Source organism: Mytilus edulis, chromosome 12 (assembly GCF_963676685.1).
Source record: "Mytilus edulis chromosome 12, xbMytEdul2.2, whole genome shotgun sequence".
Lineage (NCBI taxonomy): Eukaryota > Metazoa > Mollusca > Bivalvia > Mytilida > Mytilidae > Mytilus > Mytilus edulis.
In genome coordinates, this window is record NC_092355.1 from 73,116,387 (window position 1) to 73,143,074 (window position 26,688).

General features: G+C 32.2%; 1 protein-coding gene across 1 annotated transcript; it reads left to right on the forward strand.

The window, feature by feature from the left end:
* The first annotated feature begins 451 nt into the window (after positions 1 to 451).
* On the forward strand, positions 452 to 17,136 carry LOC139499105 (uncharacterized). The gene is made up of 2 exons (XM_071287793.1): positions 452 to 671; positions 11,775 to 17,136. Exon 2 carries the CDS (start codon positions 12,213 to 12,215, stop codon positions 13,272 to 13,274), a length of 1,062 nt encoding a protein of 353 aa, XP_071143894.1. The 5' UTR covers positions 452 to 671; positions 11,775 to 12,212; the 3' UTR covers positions 13,275 to 17,136.
* The last annotated feature ends 9,552 nt before the right edge of the window (positions 17,137 to 26,688 follow it).

Here is a 26,688-nt window from a genome sequence, read left to right on the forward strand (position 1 = left end):
TCTCTTCTTTAACCGAACCGGTTTGGGAAAACACATTAATACTTTTTATGAGAAGGGTTAAAGTTCAAGGCCCTATTGTTTTTCATTCATAAATTTACTTTTATCTAACTATGTACTAAAATAATCCAAATGTATTCACGTTTTAATGTATATGGTCCGTTATAGACCTCCATATCATGTTTCGTTGTAATGTATATGGTCTGTTATAGACCTCCAGATCATGTTTCAACGAAGCACTGCCATAAACCGGAAATATGCTACATAAAATATCCCAAATATAGACTATAATAGCTTATATATATAGTAAATGTATGCAGTTTTTATCGTCATCAATAACAGTATCAATAGATGTTATCACCATCTAAAGTTAAAACGAGGTTAAAATCACTCTCCAGTCAAGTGGCTCAAGCTTATTTAGTTATCAAGACGCTGATTGGATAACGGAACTTTTATTCCTGTAATAAATTTATATTGTTACTGATTCAGGATTCAGGAAGTCAGTATAAAAGGGATATATAAAGTGGATATTTAAACAGTCACAAACTATCTTATTGTAAAGTGAAAGGTGTTTATATCTATAGTGTTATGTATTTAGATTTAAGTAATGGATAGCTTTTACTTAGATCGATAGAGGACTTTAACAGCATTGGATATTTTATATGCCTAAACTGGTAAGAAATAAAAGTCTTAGTGCATTTTTTAGGGGGTCGGGGTTTATAGATTGCAAAAAGGGCATTATTTTTTTTACAGCATTGGTTTTTTTTTTTTATATATACCTAAACATGCTAAATTGATAGGAATAATTGTATCGGTACTTTTTGAATGGGTTCCGAGCTTATAGATTCCAAATATGGGCATTTTTGTATTTTACAGCATTGGATATCCTTTTACCTAAACGTGTAAGAATAATTGTATAAGTACTCTTTGGGGATTCAGAGTTTATAAATTGCAAAAAAGGACATTTTTTATTTTACAGCATTTGGTTATTATATACCTAAATTGGTAAGAATAATTGTATTAGGTAATTTTGGGGGTTCGGAGTTAAAAGATTGTAAAAAAGGGCATTATTTTTTTACAGCATTGGGTAATTTCATATACCTAAATTGATAAGAATAATTGTATCAGTACTTTTTTTATGGGTTCTGAGTTTATAAATTGCACAAATGGCATTTTTGTGTTTTACAGCATTGAATATTAATTTTACCTAAACTAGTAAGATATTGTAATTTTTCTGGAGTTCACAGTATATAGATTGCAAAATTGTTCAGATTTTTATTTTTTTAAACCTACCTGGTTGTTTGCTGTTATGTTTGTTTTTTAAATGCACAACTAAAGCGAAAGTCTAAATCGTCCAGTGTCGATAAAGGTTTGAGAAAAAAGTTTCAATTCACTTTTAATTTTCATGGTATTTAATTGTTTGTAGACTTGGACTAGGTCCAGATAAATTACAAGATTTGTGTTATTTTTACTAGATATCAAATCAAAGTAGCTTCGGGTTTTTCTTACCGTAAATGAAAAATATTTGTGTTTTACGTACAATTGATTGTATTAAATGTACTCCTGTAAAAAGACCAATGTTATTCTGTTTATTTAGCCCCAATGTTATTATCCTTTTCCCCGCCGACATTTCATTAGTTGCTTCCCTTGTACATCATTCTTGCCATTTGATCTCGACCGAGGCTTTTGGCAAATTGTAAACGACTCTTTCTAAATATTCCAGAAGTTCAGTTCAGATGTCCAAAACATTTTACCACTTTTAAATTCCTTTGTTTCATTGTGTGAGGTTTTGTGCTATTTCAGCGAGTATAAGCAAATAGAACTATAATATAGATAACCGAAAAACATACACAATTACTAATCGAATTGTAAGATGGTTTTTTTTAACCTTTTCCTCATCATATCGTATTGGGACAACACTGATATCTGTTCTTTTTATTGATTATCAAGAGTATGTAACCATGTTTGTTTAAGGATTTTTTATTAAGATATAACTTCCAAATTCTTTTCATAAATCCCCACTTTGTTAAATCTTACCTTTCATTAAAATCCTATAATGCACGAAGGAGGGTCGTGATAAGGGTAGGGGCTTTTATTTCTTTGTTCTCAATCTTTTTAAAACCAATTTTCTCTATTCTTTATTTATTTTAACACTTAGTCTCTTTTCTTTATATGTTAGCAACCCCATTTGTCTATATTCTATATATCTCAGCACCCCATTTGTCTAGATTCAGTGGCGGATCCAGCCATTTTAAAAAAGGGGGGGGTCCCAACCCAGAGTAAAGGGGGGGTTCCAACTATATGCTCCCATTCAAATGCATTGATCGGCCAAAAAAAGGTGGGTTCCAACCCCCGGAATCCCCCCCCCCCCCCTAGATCCGCCACTGCTATTCTTTATATCTCAGCACCCTATATATACTTGGCACTATTCTTTATATCTCAGCACCGCATTTGTCGCTATTCTTTATATTTTAGCACCCCATGTGTCTCTTTTAATCTATTCTTAATATGGTTTTGCTCTCTTTTCTACACATTATTCCCCATCCAGACCCTCATGAAGGTCGGACTTTATCAGATATTGTCATAAAGCGAAAATAATATTTTAAATACATGGCGCTCTATGCTATAACCACAATTTTCTTTTGAACACGCACATTGTGTTACATTTATGTCTTTGTTTTATATTTGATAACAATGGGTGGTACAGTTACTGTGGACTTACAGTGGACAATATCACTGGGGTAAAGCTGATGACCGTAACTGCATTCACGGTCATCCCAAGATGTCGGATGAAAAATTAGGTCAGTTTCTGTATTGTCTGTTAAAGTGTTTCTATATCATTTTCTTTACAAATCATACATTGAAACGATGTAAATTTATAAAAGAATCACTTGAAAATCACTAATTACTTCCGAGAAATGTGCATGAAACGGGAAATTCGATTTGAAAAAATCGTTAAGATGACCGTAAATCATAATCAAAATATTTTTAAGATGACCGTAACATAAAACAAGGATGACCGTGATTGGTAAAAAGATGACCGTAACTTGTAACGGATGACCGTAATTTGTAAAGACTGACTGTAATTTATATAGGACGACCGTAACTTTTATAGGATGACCATCAATTCTAAGAAATATCCGTATTGTATTCAAAGCTTTTTTGTTGAGTAACAGAGTTTGTCGATCTCAATAGGTGCTCGGTTAGCGGATATAAATATGTTTCATAAATTTCTTTTTTTAAACTACAATATAATTGGCCATATTTAGGATTTATAACAATGATAGTAAATTGCATATTTCTCGTAAACAATGAAATATTTATTGATATCGACGTTGAAATTTTAACACAAATTTACAGCGATACGACGAAAATTTGAAGAAACATGAATGTGTCCCTAGTACACGGATGCCTCATCTACACTATCATTTTCTATGTTTAGTGGACTATGAAAATGGGATAAAACTGTAATTTGGCATTAGAATTAAAAAGATCATTCCATAGGGAAAATGTGTACTAAGTTTCAATTTTATTTAACTTGAAGCTGGACAAACGAACAAACAAACAGCTAGACGAACGAACGAACGAACGTACGCACAGACCAGAAAAACATAATGCCAATAAATGGAGCATTAAAAACATTTTAAAATAATACATACGAATATTTGGTAATCGAGCCCATGTGTATGGGTCCAGAGGAAGCAGATTAAAATCTTGATTTGTCTTGATATATGCAGGCGGAAACACTTTTGAAATAGAACAAAAGAATCGAAACTCTGTGTTTATCGAGAAAGCGATAAAAGTTAACTGTAATGTTTGATATAGTAACAAAATTTTAAAAAGTTAATAGAAACAAATAAAACGACAATTTTCTTATTTTAAAAACACCATTTTCATAAGTTTTCAATGTATCTATTACATAGTAATGCAAAACAATAAGATATCAAGTCGACGACATGGTTCTTATCGGGGCCTTTTATAGCTGACTATGTGGTATGGGCTTTGCTCATTGTTGAAGGCCTTACCGTTACCTATAGTTGTTAATGTTTGTGTCATTTTGGTCCTTTCTGGATAGCTGTCTCATTGGCAATAATACCACATCTTCTTTTTTTATATATAGTATCTATAAGTTGGATGTAGAAAATGCATAACCTCCGATTTTTTTTTATCACGGACGGAGAACATATCAATCTTTTAGTTCAGAAATTTTCGTGTCTGCCCTTCCATTATGTGAATCAAGAAAAAAATTCCCCAAAACAGGTAACGATTGTATCGAAAAGAGAAAAATCGAGTGCACCTTTTTATGTTAGGGCATGTTTGGGGTGTATATTTTGTCTTTAAAACGTACAAAGCAAGAGTATTTTATATAGCATCTCGCTTCAGATTCTATCATTATTATATATCAAAGCTACAGGTTGACTGTATAACGTAAAAAAATGACAATACGAAAAGATGAAATATATGGGTCAATTGAGATACCTATCTAATGAATCACAAAAACAGAGTAGGTGTGTTCGAATAGCTATTTTTTCTAAAAGTACTTGACGACAGTCTTTTAATTTGGATGATGAAAATTTGTGTGTGATAACTAGGGTTTATAATCTTCAACCACTGAAAATGTTTAGTCTGCCCTTCCACCAAATATTTAATTAGAATTTTTTCAAAAGCTTAAGAATTTTCAAAAATTCATTCTGACATCCAAACAGACAATATTTTTAAGTTGAATCAATGCAGACAAGATCATTAACTAATGCTCATTAGCTAGTAGATACATTTGTATTTTAAAATATAACTGACATATAACGATCGATCGTAATGGTGCTATGTGGATAAATTTATCAGTTTTCAAGAGCAAAATTGGCAGAACGTCATCCCTACAATGGCTTCCATTTCTACGACTGTGAGCATGAACTAGCGTAATGGGGAGATAATTTTGAAGAAGTAGAATCCTGACTGTATGAATAACATTTCTGTATATATACAAATTGACAACGTTCCGCCTTGTGATACGCTTTTCGTACAATACTATTTTAAGGATCTACTTTGCTGGAGCTCACCTTCACTAGTTTATTCGAATGATATTTTCAAAATATTTCTGTTATTTTATTTGCACGACAAAATGAAAGACGATATAATATCAATGGGTGTACATGCAATTTTTTGGCATTTTTAAAAATGTGTAATTATTATATGTCATTAAAAGGAATCCCAAAAACAAAAAAAATCTTTTGTCGAGCAGTTGAAGGCTGTGCACCGCATGTCTTTTGGCAAATTCAATTTAAAAATTGAACCCTCTACTGTAAAAAAGATACATATGGTAATCTTTGCATTTGAAGCACGTCTTATTTTCTTCTACCTATAGGATAAAACTTTCATATTAATATGTGTATACCAACACGATTAATCATTTGATACAAAAAGATAGTTATATAAATACGGATATTTCTTAGAATTGAGGGTCATCCTTTAAAAGTTACGGTCATCATTTACAAATTACGGTCATCTTAAAAGCAGTTACGGTCAGCCTTGTTATGAATCGCTGATTCTGTTACGGTCATCTCGATTGTGATTTACGGTCATCTTGGCGATTTTTTCAAATCGAATTTCCCGTTTCATGCACATTTCTCGGAAGTAATTAGTGATTTTCGAGTGATTCTTTTATAAATTTACATCGTTTCAATGTATGATTTGTAAAGAAAATGATATAGAAACACTTTAACAGACAATACAGAAACTGACCTAATTTTTCATCCGACATCTTGGGATGACCGTGAATGCAGTTACGGTCATCAGCTTTACCCCAGTGAATATATAGTGGATGTATTTATAAATAACTGTCTATTTATACCTTGTTGCACGCAAATTAAATTTTAATCTTGAATTACAAAAAAATAGATTTTAGATAAAATAAAAAGTACATTTTAGTTTATGCTTGGATAAATACAGTAATAGTTAGCAGTCTCGAAATATAAGGTTGTAAATAACTTTTAATTCCATTTTGTTCGATCTAAGGTCTACTTGATGAAGATAAAATAAGGAATTGTTTTTTTTTTTGTTTCCAATGATTTCTGATGTCTGATTTTCTGTGTTTTAAGCACCACTTTTCAGCACAGCTTTTGAGCTATTTTATGGCGTCTAATTTTTATTGGTGGAGGAAGCCGGAGAGCCCGGAGAAAACCACCGATCGTCGATATGAAAACGGACAATTCTAGTCATTTAAGATTTGAGTCGAGTGCACCTGTACGTGCGGGGCTCGGAACTCACAACCGCAGTGTTGTCTGGCTAGTGTTTACAGTAGTAACTACTTATACCAGTCGGCCACAGCGGCCCCTTATTTCCAATGAGACAATAGAATCTAAGGAATGTGTGGATGTAAGGAACTATATGTTACCATACAGTCTGCGATAATGATGATACCTTGGCATTATATTACTTTATAGCTTTTTAAATATATACTGCATTTTAACAATTTTTAAGCAAAGGAATTGCATACAAAAAAACGTTTATCTATAAAATTGATTGTTTGAAAAATTATTAACATTTGCACCAGATTTCTGCCACCAACATAAATGTTCTTTACCGTTCTTTACTTCTATTGCTAATTTTTATAAAATTGGACCAAGTAACTTCAGAATTATCGACCTTGTCTGGAATTTTCTCCTTTTTTGTCTACGGCAAGACTTTTAACTTCAGCGTCTGTAACTTTCAACTTCAGCGTCTGTAACTTTCAATGATAAATGACGAAGTGCACTGTTACATAGATAAAAGATTGTATACCCTAAACTATGAATTATTAATACACTTCTCTAAAAAATCAATCAAAATTGTATTAATTTTCAATCAAGTCGGCATTTGTTTTTTTAAATTATCTTAAAATGTATAAGGTACATGTATATTCATCATTTGTTCGATATGTGGATCGTTGACATTGTTGAGCCTGTAAGTCAATGGTTGTCCTTGGTTCATATCTTGTCATCCATTGTTTTGTTATAATAAAATTAACGGTACCAATTTTCTTGCACCAGATGCGCATTTCGACAATACATGTCTCTTCAGTGATGCTCGTGGCCAAAATTATGCATTTTATTTTCTCAAGTATTTAATTGATTCATACTTTGTAGAAGCGACTATATATACGGTATCGGTCTTTTTCTCATTGTTGAAGACCTTACGGTTGCCTCTTTCCTCTGTTTGTCATCCTTTCTACCAGTCCTCTTTTTACCACCTGTATCCACCTCCCCACTTAACCCTTTTATCTCATTTCCCAAAAGCGTGTCATTCCCCTTATTTTTAGGCTATGAAAATAATGTATGTTTGTTATATACATAAATCTATGTTTATAAAGGATCTTACCTTTCGTATATATATATACCTTAAACAAGTGCTATATTAGTATCGTCTTTGAAGGGTTATTTTTGGAATTTCTTTTGATAATATATATCCCATAACGGCTTAATGATATTCGTACATTTCAATTTGTCCTTTAAAACTTACTGCAGCGAGAGATATTTATGTAACTATATTGATACTTTATATGACATAGAGTAAATATTACTCGTTTGGAGGGTTCATAAAAATCTTTTTTATTTTTTTTTAAAGTGTCACATTTTTCCACTTAAGAGTCGTAAAATTTTCTTAAGGGTCAAAGTTTGCTTCTTACCAGGAAATCGTTTCTTATATTTTAGATAAGGACAAGATTTGTTCGTTCTTAGAATTGGAGGTGTACAAGAGTACAATTTGATTTAAATGTTAAATAAGATAATTAAATTTCAATGACATAAAAACCCAGTGTACATTTTCGATGTTTACAAATTTGTAACTGGAACTAAGATTTCCAAACTTGAAGATAGTTTTAAATGAGACCATTAAATTTCAAATACATGCAAACGAAGCGACAATTAGCTATGGTACCACCTTCGCCAATGGTACCAAGATTTCAAGATTAATTCAATAATATTTCATTGATACTCATTTCACCTACTGCAGGACAAACTGACTAGAAACACAATCATAATAGAAACCAGTCTCAAAATTTTGTACGGCAGAATAAAAAATACTTTTGAAAAAATCAAGAAAATATAGTGTGGGACAAATACAATTGAATTTGTTTCCCTTAATGTAAAATGCTTTAGAAATTATCATTTATGAAAATCAATGATTAAATGACAAATCATCTTTTTTGTTCGTTGGTCGTGGATTTTTATCGCATTAAGATAGTCTAAGACCCCGATTCTCCTTTTATAAATACTAAAGTCCTGGATGAATCCCTTAATCGTCGTTGGTCTTGGGTTGCTGCCACGGTCCCATTGATGTTTATACCCATAGACTGCTTAGTGTATGTACCCTGTTCGATCTATCGACATGCATTACATTCACTCTTATATGTTTTGCATTCAATAACTTAATAAATGACCATACATGCACCCTGTATTTGCATTCAACAAAATGTCTAAAAATAAATACGTATCTTGAATAGGTATCAAACAATTCAATATACATTTCTAATATGTTTTAATGAAAATACTTATACCTATTACTCACGCCATGATAAACGGTCTTAAGATAGACCTGCACTTGCGCGTGTCCTAATTCAGTTCAACAGACTAAATTAACCCCGTGGTTTTATCTTGAAACCTGTCGAAATATACAAATGTGTCAATACTAGATTAAATATTAGTTAAACCCCTATATATATACACGTTCACCTGAGATCGATATGGGTTTTCTTTGATATAGAATTCAGTGTTTAAGTAATGCAATTTTCTATGTTAACTTTGTCTGGGTGATTAGATAATTTCCCAGTATGTATAGAGGACCCTGCTGGGTCTTTCGTATTATTAGCGCCAACATAAAATATAAGATTTTTTACGAAAAAAAACAATGTCATAGAAAAGTTCACAGTAGATAAAATTGTATGGTATTTAATTGCTGTGTTATCTGAAATTAAGGGCATATTTCAAATCACTATTCTAGGGAAAAGAAAACTTCCAAAGCTATATAGAAGTTAAACTTCAAACTCAATATATATGATCGATTGGTTTTTGGTGTTTAACGCCACTCGCAATCGACTGGGCTGTATTATTTATATAAATACGAATTTAACAGGGGCGGATCCAGCCATTTAAAAAAGGGGGTTTCCCAACCCAGAGTAAAAAGGGGGGGGGGTTCCAACTATATGCTCCCATTCAAATGCATTGATCGGCCAAAAAAAAGGGGGTTCCAACCCCCGGAAACCCCCCCCCTTTCCCCCCTTGGATCCGCCACTGAATTAGTAGAATAAAATCCCGGATTTAAGCATTTAAACATACTGAATAAGTAGTTATCTCCCCTTTTGAGCCTCGCACTCGACAAGAACAAATTCATTATTTACACATGCATATAGGGTGTTGATATAGTGTGGCAGGTTTACTTATCGTTAATCAAATACACATTTATACTTTTTATCCTTCTGTTTTTTTAAACTTTCACTTAAAGGACAACTTTACAGAGGTTCAGAGGCCTAGTTTTTATTCCTGATTTTTATTTAGATTTTCAAATTGTAAATGCATTTATTTTTTGTGGATATATTATTTGTGATATTTAATATAACTTGGAAGTAAAGTACATTTAACATTAAGGTAAAGTGTATAAATTTTTCGATATTTATAAATAAACTCATCAGAGATACCAGGATTAAATTTTGTATTCACGCCAGACGCGCGTTTCGTCTACAAAAGACTCATCAGTGACGCTCGAATCCAAAAAAATAAAAGGCCAAATATATTTTACTGCTAGATTTATCTGCCTTTGATTGAGATTTAAAAATCTTCGGGGAAGATAAAAAAAAAAAAAAAGTCTTCTAGATTCAAAGATATTTATAAATTTAATGGCCTGTGCCTTTCTATATATAATAAATTAGCCTCAGGAATATTCGTATCTGAAACTAAGAATAGCAAAAGAAAAACACTGTTTTTGAAGACTACAAATCTTGTGACTTAATGAGAAGGTCAAAGCGATCTCAAACACGACTGATTTGTAATTGCAATAAAAACTTTTAACAGGTTTTTATGAAATGTAGCGGGGTTTGTTGGCTACGGTGTCGGGATCATTGCGTCTTGCTCTTATACCTTAATTGGTTAAGGTATATATTTTCAAATTTTTCGGTCATAGCTTGTTTTAGATACGTTGAACTTGTGAAATGTGAGTCTTTTTTCTACCTCAGGCATAGATTACCTTAGCTGTATTTGGAAACACTTATAGGAATTTTGGATCTCTATGCTCTTCAACTTCGTACTTTATTTGTCTTTTTTAACATTTTTTGGATGCGTCACTGATGAGTCTTTTGTAGACGAAACGCGTGTCTGGCGTATATATAAAATTTAGTCCTGGTATCTATGATGAGTTTATAATTTGCTCCTTTTATTTAAAAAAAAAACAAACCTGTGATTTTGATATGAAGAACAGCAATAAACGCTAGTTTCCTTTGCTTTGGCTTCTGTCAATCTCATATTAAGTTTTGTGGTCCGAGTACACAGTTATCGTCCTTTGATTTTCGTTAGTTATCGTCCTTTGATTTTCGTTGTCCACGAATATAGTCCTTAGTGTGGACAGTGTGTTACTTGCCAATTTTTGTTATACCCCTTCCAAATTTATTTCTCCATGTTTTATGCCTCATATAGCAAGTTGGGGGGTGAAATGACACTGTAAAAAAAATTGGGTCATAAATATTAATGTAAAGTAGCCTTGATTAGGTCCAGCTGAAAAAGGTCAAAATTTAGCACTTCGGAAGCTATCAAAAGATTTCAAGACCCCTTTTAACATAAAATTGTCCATATTTTGAGTTAGAGCTGATGAAGTTTTCTATAATTTGGATATAATTAGTACAACACACTGTAAAAATATTATTGAGAAAGCGCAGGTGGGATTTTTTTAATTTTCATTTATTGTCTAAAAGAAATGCACTACGAAATAACTGTGTACTCGGACCTAAGAGTCATAAATTGAAATATCATAACTATTCTTTTTCTCTCTCTCGCTGCTATAAAAACAACTTTTTTGACTCTGTAAATTGTATTATGAGCAAGTATTTGAAAAATGTGAATAAATAAATTACAGTTATTTGTATTGAATAAAATCAAACGATATAACCTATAATTGGTTTTTGGAGAGAATTGGTGTTCGTCGTTTTCAGAGTTCTGAAGGGTCCTTACTCTTTCAATGTTGTAACAATTAACAATATTTTTCTATTTCAACAATCTACTTTCTGAAGTTGAAAGAACGATGAAAAAGGTCTCAAAAAGTACCATAAAAAATCAACTATTTAGTTAACCATACAAAAGTGTAGTAATATGGAAATTACTTTTTTTGTGTGAGATGTCTGATGACCCGTAATCGGAAATTTGCATACACTTTTATCCACTCCTTTTTATAACATAAACTTTCTTGCTGATTAAATACACCAATTAACCTTTAATCTTTAAATTATTACTTTTAAGTCTGGGTGTTTAATTTCTTATTGTTCCTTATTGCATAATTTCCAAACAATAGTTGTTTCTTTTTAAATTCCGTTATGTTAATAAGAAAGGTAGAAAGTCGATGAGTCCGAGTGTTATTTCTAATCGATCTTTATTGCAAAATATCAAAAACAACAACAAATATGATAAATAGAAAGGTAAAAAATCAATAAGTTGAAATACATTGTATACAGATTATCTTTGTTTGTTTATGTATTTATTTATCTTTTTATGTTGACAACACAAGATTATCATGTTTTAATGTGAGTGTCTTTACTTTTGCAGATCGATGATTATTGCTGAAAAATAGAGGAAAAACGTCAGCAAATCTTTCATCGGAAGAAACATTTTTTTATACTGAAAAGAAGCAGGAAAGATTCCTCTTCGAAGCGTAGGATTGCATTGCAAAAATATCCTCCAAGCGTAGGATTGCATTGCAAAATTAACTTGTACCAATTAAACTGACAAATCAACTGGTCTTTAAAAAAAGTCTTAATCATTTTTCTTATAATTGACCTTGCAAGTGGGGCAGTGGAATTTGTGACGTCAGAGAATATCATGTTTAAAGTTCATGAACAAATATAATTATAACTGAACATTTAACCATTTAAAAGGATTTCAATAGATCGATTGAACCAACCATTTTTCATATATATTTACCTTTACATATTGTTACAAAAGAAGGACATTTAATGAGACTTTTGACAAATTTACACATGCGCAATGAAGTCTGATAAAAGATTTGCAGACCCTTTACAATCAGTTTCAAATAAAACGTTCAATAGTCAACATCAAATTCAAAATGGTCTTAACATAAAACGCTATCGATCAGCAAATCCTGGGATTAGAAGAGCAAGTGCCATTTCATATGATATAGGAACTATTCAAGAGGAATGCTTAAGTACAAGACCTTATGATAGTTTCCGAAGAATGAGCGCTCCTGAATTACCACCTATTTTAGATTCAAGGAAATATTCTAACACTCAAATCAACATGGGCAATGGTACTGAATATTTCAGAACTCGAAGTAATAAAATGAGTAACAATAGTGACTCTTCGCAGAAAGGTGTTCATATAAGACGTTCCCCTCTTAGTGCTGGTTCGTCTTCTTCGTCAGCAAGGAATTCAGCAAATGCTTCACGGTCAAAATTATATATTACCACAACTCCGGAACAGACAACGACTACAATTCCGGAGGGAATTAAATTGGATGCTATTAAACAGAAAAATGGAATTTCTGTGGGAACACCACGTTCGGTAGTGACGAATGGTTTTCGGACTACTCGATTGCCTTCTAAAGATATGTCAACATCTAGTGGCAATAACAACTCTAAATCGGGAGGACAAAATAAATTCTATCATTGTGCAAGTGAACCAAGAATTCAACCAATTGAAAATTTTATGGGAAGTAAAGGAGGAAAACCAACGATGAAAAGAAATTATTCAGACAATAAACTGACACAAAATAAAAAGTTAATTTCTATAGAGAAAACACAAAATTTGACTCAGAATAACAACAAGTACAATTCCGGAAATGTAAACGGTATGAGGCGGTACTCTTCAACGGTTCAGTTAAATAGTATAGTGAGAAATAAACAAGAAAATCAAGACGATGAAGATGACGATGATACGGACTCAGAATCTGGAAAAGACCAGATGATCATCGAATGGTTGATTGGGGTAGAAAAAGAGGAAGTCGAAATTCCTCCAGATCCTTTAATAGAGTACGCCGAAACACCGGTGCAAACGGACACAGCTATTCATATTGTATATTCGGAATCATAGCCATTCGGAAGTGTGTTCTTTTATTATATACAGTGTAAGTTTGACGCATTTATCACGTTATTTATTGTACTTTTGTTATCGTTTCTTGTTGTGCTGGCATCGCAACAGATTGGAACAGACATTTATATATATATATTTACATGCTTTCCTGTGATATGTACGTATGGTGAGAGAATGGGTAAATAGTAAAACAGGTACAAGGAACTAGTATGTTCATTAACTTTTGGAATAACGATGAACCCTAATTTTAATGTAAAGGCATGAACAAATGTCATAAAGATGTGAAATTTTAAACATGTTATAATTGTATTTTTTTCTATTCTTAAATATTGAAATCACACGTTTTTAAACTTAAACTACGTTTTTAAACTTAAACTACTAAGAAAATTTGAATCTATGAAATCACATGCCTCTGAAAACATTCAACTTATTTTTGTCACTATTTCAACAGTCCGACGGTTTATATTAACATCGATATATAAGATAGTAAATAAACCTTATGAATAAATCTTTATGACTATTCATATTTTTCAAATACCGTTTCTGACCCATTTCGCACAGATGTATTAAAATCTTCCAATTTTAATAACTATCCTTTTAAATCGATAAAGTATACATATATTGTATTTGATAAATCTTTTCGTTAGTTGGTCCTATTTTCAAAGAAGAAAAAGTCCCAACCTTCTGTTTAGATGTTTAAATAACGGTAAATTATGAACGGGTATAATTTTGCTTTATCATATAAGGATTCTATACGAAAGGGATTGTTAGTCAACATTTGATATAAAGAAATACCAACACCCGATTTTTACAACCGGCATTTTACGACATTAATTGTTCATCAATGTTTATGGCATTTTATTCTGTATGTCGTCTGACATCACCTTGAAAACTGTTCTACTTTTACGACAACCGTTGCTGGGAATACTGAAAATCGATAGAAATAACATGAAGTTTTATCAAGCTGCTAATTTGATAAATTTAATTGCTATTGATTCATTTGTAAGTTCTTTGGAACCTTTATTTATATTCTCATAGAACTTTAAAAAAAATATATTAATAAGTTTCGACAGTTATATGAAACACTTAGACAAATTTGATTTAAAGACTTAAAATTCTAGTTCTATCTTAATAAAAAATAGTTTTATTTTTATTTGTGGGAATTATAAAACCCAATGATAGAAAAATAAAGCAGATTTTTCACTCTAACACCCCCACGTTAAATTCCGCATGGAATTATGTTTTAAATGTAGACACAATTATCATATAATGTCCATTTGATCTCTACCTATTTGAACAATACTGCGATTAAAATTAACAATATTTATTTAAATAATGGGATCCGAGATTCAATTGTCCCCCACAATGCAACAAAAATTTAAAATCTCTTTAATAATCCTTCATCGGTTTATATGAACAGTGGAAACGGATGATTTTGGACATTGTAGGTACAATCAAAAAATTAAGATTTTGATTTGATATCATTGGTGTGCAATCATCTTTGGAAATCATGAAAGTATTAAGGATAAAGCTGTATTATTTACGCTCACCGGCCAAATGAACTAAAAAGAAGGGGTCTTATCTTTGGTGAAAATTATCGTTTGTTTCATTTTAAAATCCATTGCAGAAAATTGTGAATTTATTTCATTTCAGGATTTTGGGTGCTTACTGGTATTTCTATAGATTGTGTATTTATGCAAATTCAACCTGTGTTCTTTCATTTTAAGTTCATACGAATAAAAAAAAGACGTAAGCATATCATATGATATACTACAATGTAAACTGCGATTAAAATTGTGTTTTAGAAATAAGAGAGAAAAAGAACGCCCGCGATCTTAACGTTATACTTTATTTATTTACTTGGATTTTGTTAGATTCCCCCATTATTTTGTAATTGACGCATGCGGTTAAATTATTCAACAGCAACCACGTTACAGCTACGTTGGTCATGCAATTTACTTAAATAAGAAGTTTATTTTTAGTTATTTTCTATATACAGCACATTACCTTATAATTAATTACTATAATCATAAACAAAAACATAAATATTGTATTTCTAATATCTAAAAAGAAAACGATCAAAGCAACGAAAAAGTTAATGAACTGTCGACTTGTATGAGAATCTTTATATAACAAACTTTGATTGGTTTTATGCAAATATATCGATTAAATGTAAATTATTTTGTTATTTTGATAATTGGATAATAGTTACTTAAAGTCAATTACAAATAAAACTATTGTACGTGTGAGTGTATGAAAGTGCTTGTGTCATGTGACGTGGCCCGAAAAGGGGCGAAATGATGTCTTTCAATATTTGTTATATTATCGTTCATTTTACTTTGGTATTCAATACTTTATTTTTCATGTATTATGGCAATATCAAGCAATAGCAGACTTTTGAGACTTATCTTGTAACCTTGAACTTGTGTACCAGGGACCATAACTCTCTTTAGTTTGTAAGCAATATCAAGTTAATCTACTTCTACTAGTGTGTGTGTTTTCTGCTAAACATAGATATTCTTTGAATTTTTCAGTAGAATTATTTTAATATATATTCGTTTTGAATTGTAAAGGAATTTGTTCTCTTTTGATAATGTTATTGGCGTGATCGCCAGCAAAAGATTTCAACTTCCGGTTGTCGTTTCAATGTTATGAGCTGGAATAAATTGCCAGTTGATGATTCCAAATGTGCCAAGTTTGAAATGTTGGGGTTCCATTATAACTTTCTTGAAAATAATAAGCTCCAAAAATAATAAATATTTTATTTTTTCATTTGAGGAACCCTAACTAAGTGTGCCGGATCGTAGAAAATTTCATACAGAACTAACCAATGAAGGACAAGTATTTGTCTCTTAAATATTTCGACTTTTTCAGTTTGGAGATAAATCTTCATGATTAGTATAATGTATTCATTGTTTTAACATTGTGTTTGAATATTCCTATATGGTGCTATTTTCTCTTATCTGTGATTGCATTGCATTCTTCGAAATAAAGGACACGTTTTCCGTTGTCTTTTCGGATTCCATGTAACCACTGTTTCGGAGAAAAGTAATGCGAAGAAGAGCGAGTTTCCCGACACTTGTAACTTGATAATGTTTTGTTAGTTACTTATGTCGGGAATCAAGGAAAATGTTTGTTAATTTTGCAATTTTTTGTTGTAAACTTTAATATTTATAGTTAAATCAAAAGCTGAATCAAAATGTATATGTATACCTGTAAACAAATTTTTCACAGGAGTGCATTTAGGAAGCCATGTTTGGCATAGGAGATACCATTCACTATTTATTTAATAGATGTGAAATTTATCACTCAAAATATATTTAAATTCATTAATTCATAACTCCATGACAAGGGAATTTTATTCCAGAAGATAATATTTATCACGTGATATTTGTCTAGTCATTTGAAAGCATAAACCCTTGAAGTAGAAGATACTTGCTAATTATAATTTTTATAGACAAAAGACATCAAGAAATCGAACCAAAATTTCATACATTTGTTTAATTGTTTTTTCAAAGCATAAGTTAACGAATTTCGTATAACATGAAAAATATTTTCTTTCCGCTTTCTAAATAGATTTTTTTTTAAATTAGTGCTATTTTTACAGTTGAGCTTTGTGAAAGCTTGTACAAAGACTGCTCAATTGGCCGTTTCATAATTTCATTGTTCGTACCAAATTGAAAATGACGACACGTCATTGCATGGTTAAATTTCCATTGTTTATGACATTTTTAACCAATTAGGACATTTTGGTTTACACTTTTGAATTACCCAGGATGCATTAGATTCTGAAACAGCTAATTTAATCCGTCCTGAGCCTTCTGTTATTATACGAAAACTGAATAAAATGTTAAAAACCTTATTTTGTGTTGTTTTCACTACGGTTTGTTTGCTAAATGTATTTCCAGATTTAAATTTGGAAGAGTAAAATAATCGTTACCCAATATTGGAAAGAAGATGCGACATGATTGCCAATGAGACAAATCTCCCCAGGAGACAAATTGTCACAGAAATTAACATTTATAAGTCATTGTATGGCCTTCAACAATGAGCAAAGCCAATACCGCAAAGTCAGCTTTAAAAGGCCACGAAATGAAAAATAACTAATAACGCAAACGAGAAATCTCACGGCATCATCTATGTACAAAATAATGAACAAAAAAACAAATATATATCACAGCAACAATTGACACCTACTGAATTACAGGCTTCAAACTTGGGACAGTTTTAAAAACATGGTATCGTCTTGTTATAGCTGTTGAAACTCTAAATATTTTCTGATTTTGAACAAATAGCTGTGTGGAGGATTATATGGTTGTATGTCTTTTTTTATTGCTGTATGGTGTGGGTTGGTTTTCGTTCTAAAAGATTGAAGGATAATGTAATTGTGGTATGTTTTGAAAAAAAGATGCAGATATAGGCCAATGAGACAGCAACCCAACCACAAAGAGCTCTACTTGCTAACAGAAGTCATACTACCATCCACTACAATATATTAGTGGCGCTACTCCAGATTAGATTTAATACAGAACGACTATTCGAACACAAAATCTCGTGCAATGTCAGGAATAGAAGTGTACAAATTTTCAACGCATACACGTGTCGGTACTAAATCACAAGTAATATGACTTTATATATGTTTAGCTTTCTATACTTTCGGTACCAAGTGTATATAACCGAGGTTATTCATGAAGCAGTGCCTGCATTCACAACGCGCACTGATATTGCATTATACGTTTATTCAGTTTTAAAGAATAAAACAGAAAATGTTTAAAAAAAAATCAAAAAAAAATCATACTATTAAGAAAGGCAAATAAAAAATTGTGCTTTAGTTCATACTGAAAACCAAATCGTTCACATTAAGATACGTGTGCAAGTGGGGTAAAAGGGGGGCGCTCGATCAACAAACTTTATTTGAAAAAAAGGCTATACTCAAGTCAGGAATATAACAGTTGTTTTTCCATTTGATTATTGACTTTCCTCTTTGAATTTTCTTAGGAATTCGATATTTGTATTACTTTTACTTTTTCAGTGAAAGTAAATAAAGAATTTAACGTTAAAAATAGATAATGAGCAGCAATGTTTAAACGAAATTTATGACAAAAAAACTGGCAAAATGTTTCTGGTGACGTTTTAGGGTATAAGATATAGGACGGCCGCATGTCTACACTGACATTCAAAGGGTACAAACCTTAAATGGCCACTGGAACGTGGTGACATGAATGTTCTGTTCAGTAGATATGTATGGAAGCAACGTTATAAAACACTGGTTTGTTAAAGAGCCTTTTGTTCTATCAAAACGTAACATATAAAGTGTTCCAACTAAAGGACACCAACTATACAATTAAGGATTTCTGAAGATTGGAAAAAACTGTTATGTCGTGATTTTCCATTCTGCCTTTGACCTTAATTTTGGACAGTATATTTGATATTATATATAGTTTTCCGGAATACTTATTTTGATAAGAAATTTGAGAATAACGGAAAAAGGGGGTGTTCCGTCATCAGTCCAAAATTGTAGAAAATAACGGAAAGTGAAGGAAGTTAATTCTAAAAATGGTATGAAATTGGAGAATAAAGGAAAACATCGTATGTGTGTGTGTGTGTGTATGTGTGTGTGTCTTCAAATTGTAGAACGAAAATGACCACACGCGGTCGGACTCGATGCCAGCACGTCGCTTGCCCTTGCCATTTGTAGTTTGACTTTTGACTGTTATCACGAACAAAGGTAGTGGGAACCCCGATTACCTTCACTTGTTACGTAACTTTGAATGATAAACAATATTTAATTTTGAAAAAAGTTGGTAATACAGTTGACAACAAGCATACATACATCAACTTCATTCTAACTAAGGTGTATAGTTATCTTGATTACCATACCACATCTTATTATTATTAAGGCAAAATATTTAAAGCCAGTTTTTTTTTCCGAAACTAACAGTCCAAACAAGCCATGTCCACCTAATGTTAGTCTCCGTGGAAAATTTCATCAAACAAATTTCCCCCTGATTTTTTTGACACACAGTATTCAAGACATTTTGAATTAGTATTTACAAAACTTAAACATGCAATTACAATTTGACCTTAACACCTTCACGTTGCATGTCTCTATACAAAAAGCAGTCCACAAAACTCTTTACATTGTCACTACAAATATTACCGATCAATCATAGAATATTTTTTCAACAGCAATTTAAACAAACTTAGAATTATTGCATAATTATATTGAAAACCGTTATTCTCTTTTGTATATTTGTATATGCTTCAATCAAAGCTATTTGGCTTGTAGTGTAGCTCCTGGTCTTTCATAATTATTTGATTTAGTAAAAAAAAAATTACCTTCATGCCGATATTTGTTACATAGCAAAATCTAGCCTTCAATACAAATTACAGGCCATTCATTCCCTGTCAGGAGACCACCCGTTTTTGTCCCTGAAAAATACTGTCATTACGCTAGATTTTGATATTTCGATCGATCCGTTCTTTTGTCCGTCCGTCACATTTGTTGTTCAATCAGTACAGAACACAGGATCGGATCCACCCATGTTAAAAGGGGTGTCCCAACCCAGGACAAAGCGAGGGTGTCCAACTATATATCCCCATTCAAATTGATTGATCGTCCAAAAATAAGGGCGTTCTAACATCCCCACCCCCCCCCCCCCCCCTCCACGACCGAACCGTACCCCGGATCAGCCACTGTAACATAACTTATTGGATCAGATTTTAGTCTTCGGAAAGATCATAACTCCTAATTCACCCAATCACCTTTAATACTGGACAGCTAAGCTATCGTTAACATTAGTAACATTTTAGACCTGATTTAGTCCGGTATAGTAAATCCTTTCAATAAAAGTAATTGTATTAGTACTATAGTATTGTTTTCTTTCCCCCTTTTTGTACCTATGCAATTTTGTGTATAGCAGTCTTCACGACAAATTATATAACACTTATTATATGGTGCTTAGTCCGTTTGTGTGTGTATTGCATTTTGGTGTTGTGTCGTTGTTCTCCTCTTGTATTTAATGCGTTTCCCTCGGTTTTAGTTTGTTACCCCGATTTTGTTTTTTGTCCATAGATTAACGAGTTTTGAATAGCGGTCTACTACTGTTGCCTTTATTAAAGAAAATACTTAATGTTGTATAAGCAATTCATTAAAACTAAGTTGCTGTACCATTAAATGGATTGCATAGAGCTAACATTGAGTCGGCATCACTTGTTTGGATTCGTAGACCCCGTTTACACTGTAACGAAATAGGATCGATCTTTATTTGAATCGATCTTAAAAAGAGCCGCGTTTAATATCGTAGCTGCTACGTAGTGTTACGTATATATATTTTGACTATTGAACGTGTAGCTATAGACTAGCTGCTACATAGATATTGAGAGCTACGGCTACGTAGCTGCTACGATATTGAACTCAACCCTGTTCGCGTTTACATTGCACAAGCAAGATCGATCTTATTTAATCCAGTGCGTTTACACTACAACATAAGAAGAATCGGTTTTGACATTTATTTTCCTATCAAATGCCTCGTTCACACGTACCTTTAATTCGAATCGAATGCGAATATGACAATTGAAACTAATATCCTTTAGTAATTCAAATATCTAAATTCCCCGTATTAATTACGTACAGTGTTACGTAGATTTTGACTATTGAACGTGTAGCTATAGACTAGCTGCTACATAGATATTGAGACCCCGTTCACACTAGGACATTTTTATCGATTTAAACTAGACCGGTTCACTTTAGATCGATTTGAGGGCTAATGTGAACGCATTGGATCGATCTTCAATCGGTCTAAACTAAAACACCAAAAGAGGTAGTTTAGTTTGAATCGATCTAAAGTAAACCGATCTTACTTTAGATGTGAACGCAGAGATCGGTTTAAACTAGTACGATTGAATCGAAAATAACGTATGCGCATGTATAGCGGCAAAACTATATCAGAGGTTCGTTGTTTAACCCATATTTCTCTGTTAAAAGACCTTTAAAACAAACTGTAAATATGTTGTCTTCGCCATTGCATAGATTTGCGAAATCTGTGTCTTCTTTTCGTATGTTGATTTTTTTTCTTTGCAGGAACCGCAGTATTTCCGGCGTCGTGTTGTAACTTCGTTGCTACAGTTATTTTTTTCAAAATTAAAGAAAACTGCAATAACACCAGTATCAAAATTTTAAATTGTGATTCAAGAGAAACAATAACTTTATCCAATTTTTTTCCCAAGTGTGTGTATCAGTGTATCAGCACATGAATTTGATAAATCAGTTCTATTTATACACAGTGTTTACAGTTTACGGGCAAAAAGGGTTAGATCGATTGCGTTTTTAGTTGTAGTGTGAACGCAGTGGTTCATATTAGACCGATACAGATCGTTATGATAATTAAAGATAATGTGAACGCTAACTGGTTTTATTTAGATCGATTCAAATTACATCGATAAAAAAATATGCTAGTGTGAACAGGGTCTTATTCGAATTAGTTAATGCGAATCGAATTCGAATTACGTGTGAACTCAGCATTAATATAACAAACACCTGAAAAAAAATGTCGATCGCGGTCGATCTAAGCATTTACATCAAAAAATAAATCGATTCAAATAAGATCGATCTTTTTAAAACTACCTCCAGAAGTAGACTTTTTAAGTCCGATTGAAGATCGATCTTACCCGTTTACACTTGACCAAAGATAAGATCTACCTTTTTTGTCAGTGTAAACGGGGTCTAAGTTTCGGACAAAACTTGCTTTAAATATTGTGTTTGTCATGATGAGGATTTTTTGATTTTGATGCTTCAAAACGTGTTTTACATGTATCTTGTCCCTTATTTCAACAGAATATAATTTATTTTGCAAAAGTAGTGATAATTTTTATATTCCAAAATTGTATTTTGATTTTATAAAACATTTAATTATGAATATCGATAGGGTGTCAGGTCATTTGAGTAGGGAAAGTGTCATTTTGTATGACATAGAAATGTATGTCAAATTTTTATTCTATATTGGCCAAGATTATTTACTATTTTATTAAATTCTCATAGCACCTAGAAAATCAAGGTTATCCCCTAACTCTCAAAACCTATTCACTATACAACTATATATCCTGTTCAAATCAAACAGCGGTAACAGAAATCAAATCGAAATTTATGTTTTAAAATATATACTAATATAACCATTGAACAACAGAATCTTTCTTTAATATTCTACGATGCAGAAGAGCAAGGTCACTTAATTCTCGCGAGATTTTAATCAAGGTCATTTTAATTCTCGCGAGATTTCAATCAACTTCATTTGCTTGTCTTCAGTTGAGTAGAAAATTGAATTATATTAGTTTTAAATCATAGTTGTGACCACGCATAAACATAGTCAAACACCTCTTTGTTTATGGAACAAACTGTATTTGTAAATTGCTGTCACGCTTTTGGATTATAGTATGCGTCACAACAGAGAGGAATTGATGGAAAATAAGGGCATTTAGGTACAAAAATGTTGGAGAATTTAACATAAGTAAACAATTTAGGATAACAATTCGGATGACTTTGTATGCTAACAGCAATATTCAATGGCGATATTTGTCTTTCAGGTCAATATCAAATTATATTACGTATGGTTTGATGTTTCTTGTTTCTCATTTGTTTATTAGGTCACGTGATTTTCAATATATGTTTTCAGGTCAATATGCAAATACATAACAAACAAGAAAAGCATAAAGAAATGAAAACATGCTTTGAAGATATGCAAACATGCTCATATAAAATACTTCAGATCTTACAATTTAGTGCAAATATTTGTGACAAACAGAAAGCATTGACTGTATATATACTTATGAAAACACATTAGGTGATTCAGGTACGTTATTGACAAAAGAAGTTGATATTAAAGATAAAGACATTGTATTGGTTTCAAATGATCCCAAATACCAGTAATATAACAAAAACTATAAAAAAAAATAACAAGGTTCTTATAAAATTTTAAAATATGTTTGTTTCAAACGATATGTAATAAAATTATGAAAAGAAACTGAGTAGGAGCTGGCGGTACAGAGGATTCCGAAAATCTTTTTAAAATTCAAAAACCAAAAGAGAGGCATCAGGCCGCCACCTAAAGAACCACCAAAGAGTTGTTGCAAGGGATCTTAACGTGCGAGAGCATTACCCCCCCCCCCCCCCCCCCCCACTTTGTTACGCGATAATTCGGATTTATCGTCTCTCTTCACACCATACAACACAGCATTCAATTATTCTGGTAACGACGGTGAACAGATAAAATCTGTTATCGATCGCGACCTGAAAGAGTTGGATGTTTGGTCTTCTAAATGGCTTAACCCAGATAAAACCGAAATTATGATTTTTTCAAATATTGAGTTTAACTTTTCCTTATATGTTTGGTAAAAATATACCTTTAAGTACATCTCATAAGCACCTAGGAGTTAACTTCAGTAGTGATGCAAAATGGAGCAATCATATTGAAAGTATAATTACAAGTGTAAAAGAGGGACGAAAGATACCAAAGGGACAGTCAAACTCATAAATCCAAAACAAGAAACACTTAAATTTTCAATACTGATTATCTCGAAACAATTTAGAAAAACTATACTTAGTTTTTATTCGACCATTTCTGAATATGCCACGGAAGTGTGGGATAATTGTGGAATAGGCTACTCAAATAAATTAGAAAATTTGCAATTAGAGGCTGCAAGAATAGAAACCGGTCTACCAATATTAACTAAAACTGAAACTTTATATTCTGAGGTTGGATGGGAATCTCTGTTTGAAAGAAGAATGAGAAGAAAATTACAGATGTTTTATAACATGAGCCAAAAGCATGCGCCTGAATATGTATGTAATCTTGTACCTCCTTGTGTACAAAGTACAACCAACTATCCGATGCGAAATGGCCATGATATTATTGTTACATTTTGTAGACTTTCCCTTACTACTGAATCGTTTGTTCCATCTACAATACGCGAATGGGATAAACTTGATCCAAAAGTTCGCAGTGTCGACTCTATTTCTAAATTTAAGAAAGAATTAAAAAAAGAAATGCCATTATGTCAAATTGAAACGTTTTATTTGTACGGCCCAAGGAAATTGAATATCATTTTAACGCAATTGAGATGTTCAGCTTCATTCTTAAACAATGATCTATTTAGAGCTAATATTATAAATGACCCTTCTTGTCATTGTGAGGATGTCTACCATTACTTCTTTGTTTGTCCAAAATGCACATCATGTAGAAAAAACTTATTTGATAATCTTAACTGGCTATCCGAAAACTTTGTTTTAGATACAAAACTATTACTGAATTTGCGGACACTTGGAACTTTCGAATGAACAAAATATCCAAATTTCCAAACATGTTCAAAATTTCATAAAAAGGTCAAACAGATTTTTCAATGCCTTGATACTGGCACGGAGCGTCATCGTCATCATCAGTACACACGTCATCGTCACAGAATCATATGACTTTTCAAATTTTCTTTTTCTCTTTTTTTCTCTGTCTCCTCTTTTTTTCCTATGAAAGCTACATGTATTATTATATTCTATAAACTGTTTGCTTTATATTCATGTCCATAATATAATTACTATTATTGTAATTTTGTATTGTATTATGGAGAAGACTTCATAACTATGCTTTACTTGTGTCTAATCCATGCATTTTGCTTTAATTCAGCAAATAAAATATGTTTAAACTAAACCATACGTGGCTGTGTACTTATGTATCCAGCACAGACAGACAGGCGTACCACTTTGTTAAGATTTTAACTACCGGACAAATGAAGACAAAACTAATTACATGTACATTGCTATTCCCCTGTCATCTTGTTGGGTCCTGCGTTTTACCGAGGGAAGGAAAATTGACGTTTTTAATATGCAAATCTATACAACTTGATTTACATGGTACATAGGTGCATATTTTTTGATTGTAATAAAATTGCCATTTCTTATATACAAAAACTGATAAACAACCAGTTTTATGGGTGAAATCTAGGGAAGGAAAATTGGCGTTTCTTATATACAAAAACTGATAAACAACCAGTTTTATGGGTGAAATCTAGGGAAGGAAAATTGGCGTTTCTTATATACAAAAACTGATAAACAACCAGTTTTATGGGTGAAATCTAGGGAAGGAAAATTGGCGTTTCTAATATACGAAACTGATAATTACAACCAGTCTTATGGGTGAAATCTAGGGAAGAAAAATTGGCGTTTCTAATATACGAAACTGATAAACAACCAGTTTATGGGTGAAATCTAGGGAAGGAAAATTAGCGTTTCTAATATACGAAACTGATAAACAAACAGTTTTATGGGTGAAATCGAGGGAAGGAAAAATGCCGTTTCTAATATACGAAACTGATAATTACAACCAGTCTTATGGGTGAAATCTAGGGAAGGAAAATTGGCGTTTCTAATATACGAAACTGATAATGACAACCAGTTTTATGGGTGAAATCTAGGGAAGGAAAATTGGCGTTTCTAATATACGAAACTGATAAACAACCAGTTTATGGGTGAAATCTAGGGAAGTAAAATTGGCGTTTCTAATATACGAAACTGATAATGACAACCAGTTTTATGGGTGAAATCTAGGGAAGGAAAATTGGCGTTTCTAATATACGAAACTCATAATTACAACCAGTCTTATGGGTGAAATCTAGGGAAGGAAAATTGGCGTTTCTAATATACGAAACTGATAATGACAACCAGTTTTATGGGTGAAATCTAGGGAAGGAAAATTGGCGTTTCTAATATACGAAACTGATAATTACAACCAGTCTTATGGGTGAAATCTAGGGAAGGAAAATTGGCGTTTCTAATATACGAAACTGATAAACAACCAGTTTATGGGTGAAATCTAGGGAAGGAAAATTAGCGTTTCTAATATACGAAACTGATAAACAAACAGTTTTATGGGTGAAATCGAGGGAAGGAAAAATGCCGTTTCTAGTATAAAAAACTGATAAACAAACAGTTTTATGGGTGAAAATGAGGGAAGGAAAAATGCCGTTTCTAATATACGAAACTGATAAACAAACAGTTTTATGGGTGAAAATGAGGGAAGGAAAAATGCCTTTTCTAGTATACACAACTGATAAACAAACAGTTTTATGGGTGAAATCGAGGGAAGGAAAAATGCCGTTTCTTATATACAAAACTGATAATAAACAGTTTTATGGGTGAAATCGAGGGAAGGAAAAATGCCGTTTCTTATATACAAAACTGATAAACAACCAGTTTTATTGGGGAAGTTTTTTTTATGGGGGATTCAAAGTGTTCGTCTCTAATATACAAACCGATCGCTACATGTATATGTTTGACTTTAAGTAATTAATCCAGTATTTTTCACGTTACATCAATTTAAATGGCTGATGACGTAACCGAACAATAGAATACAAAACAATAATTTCAAAT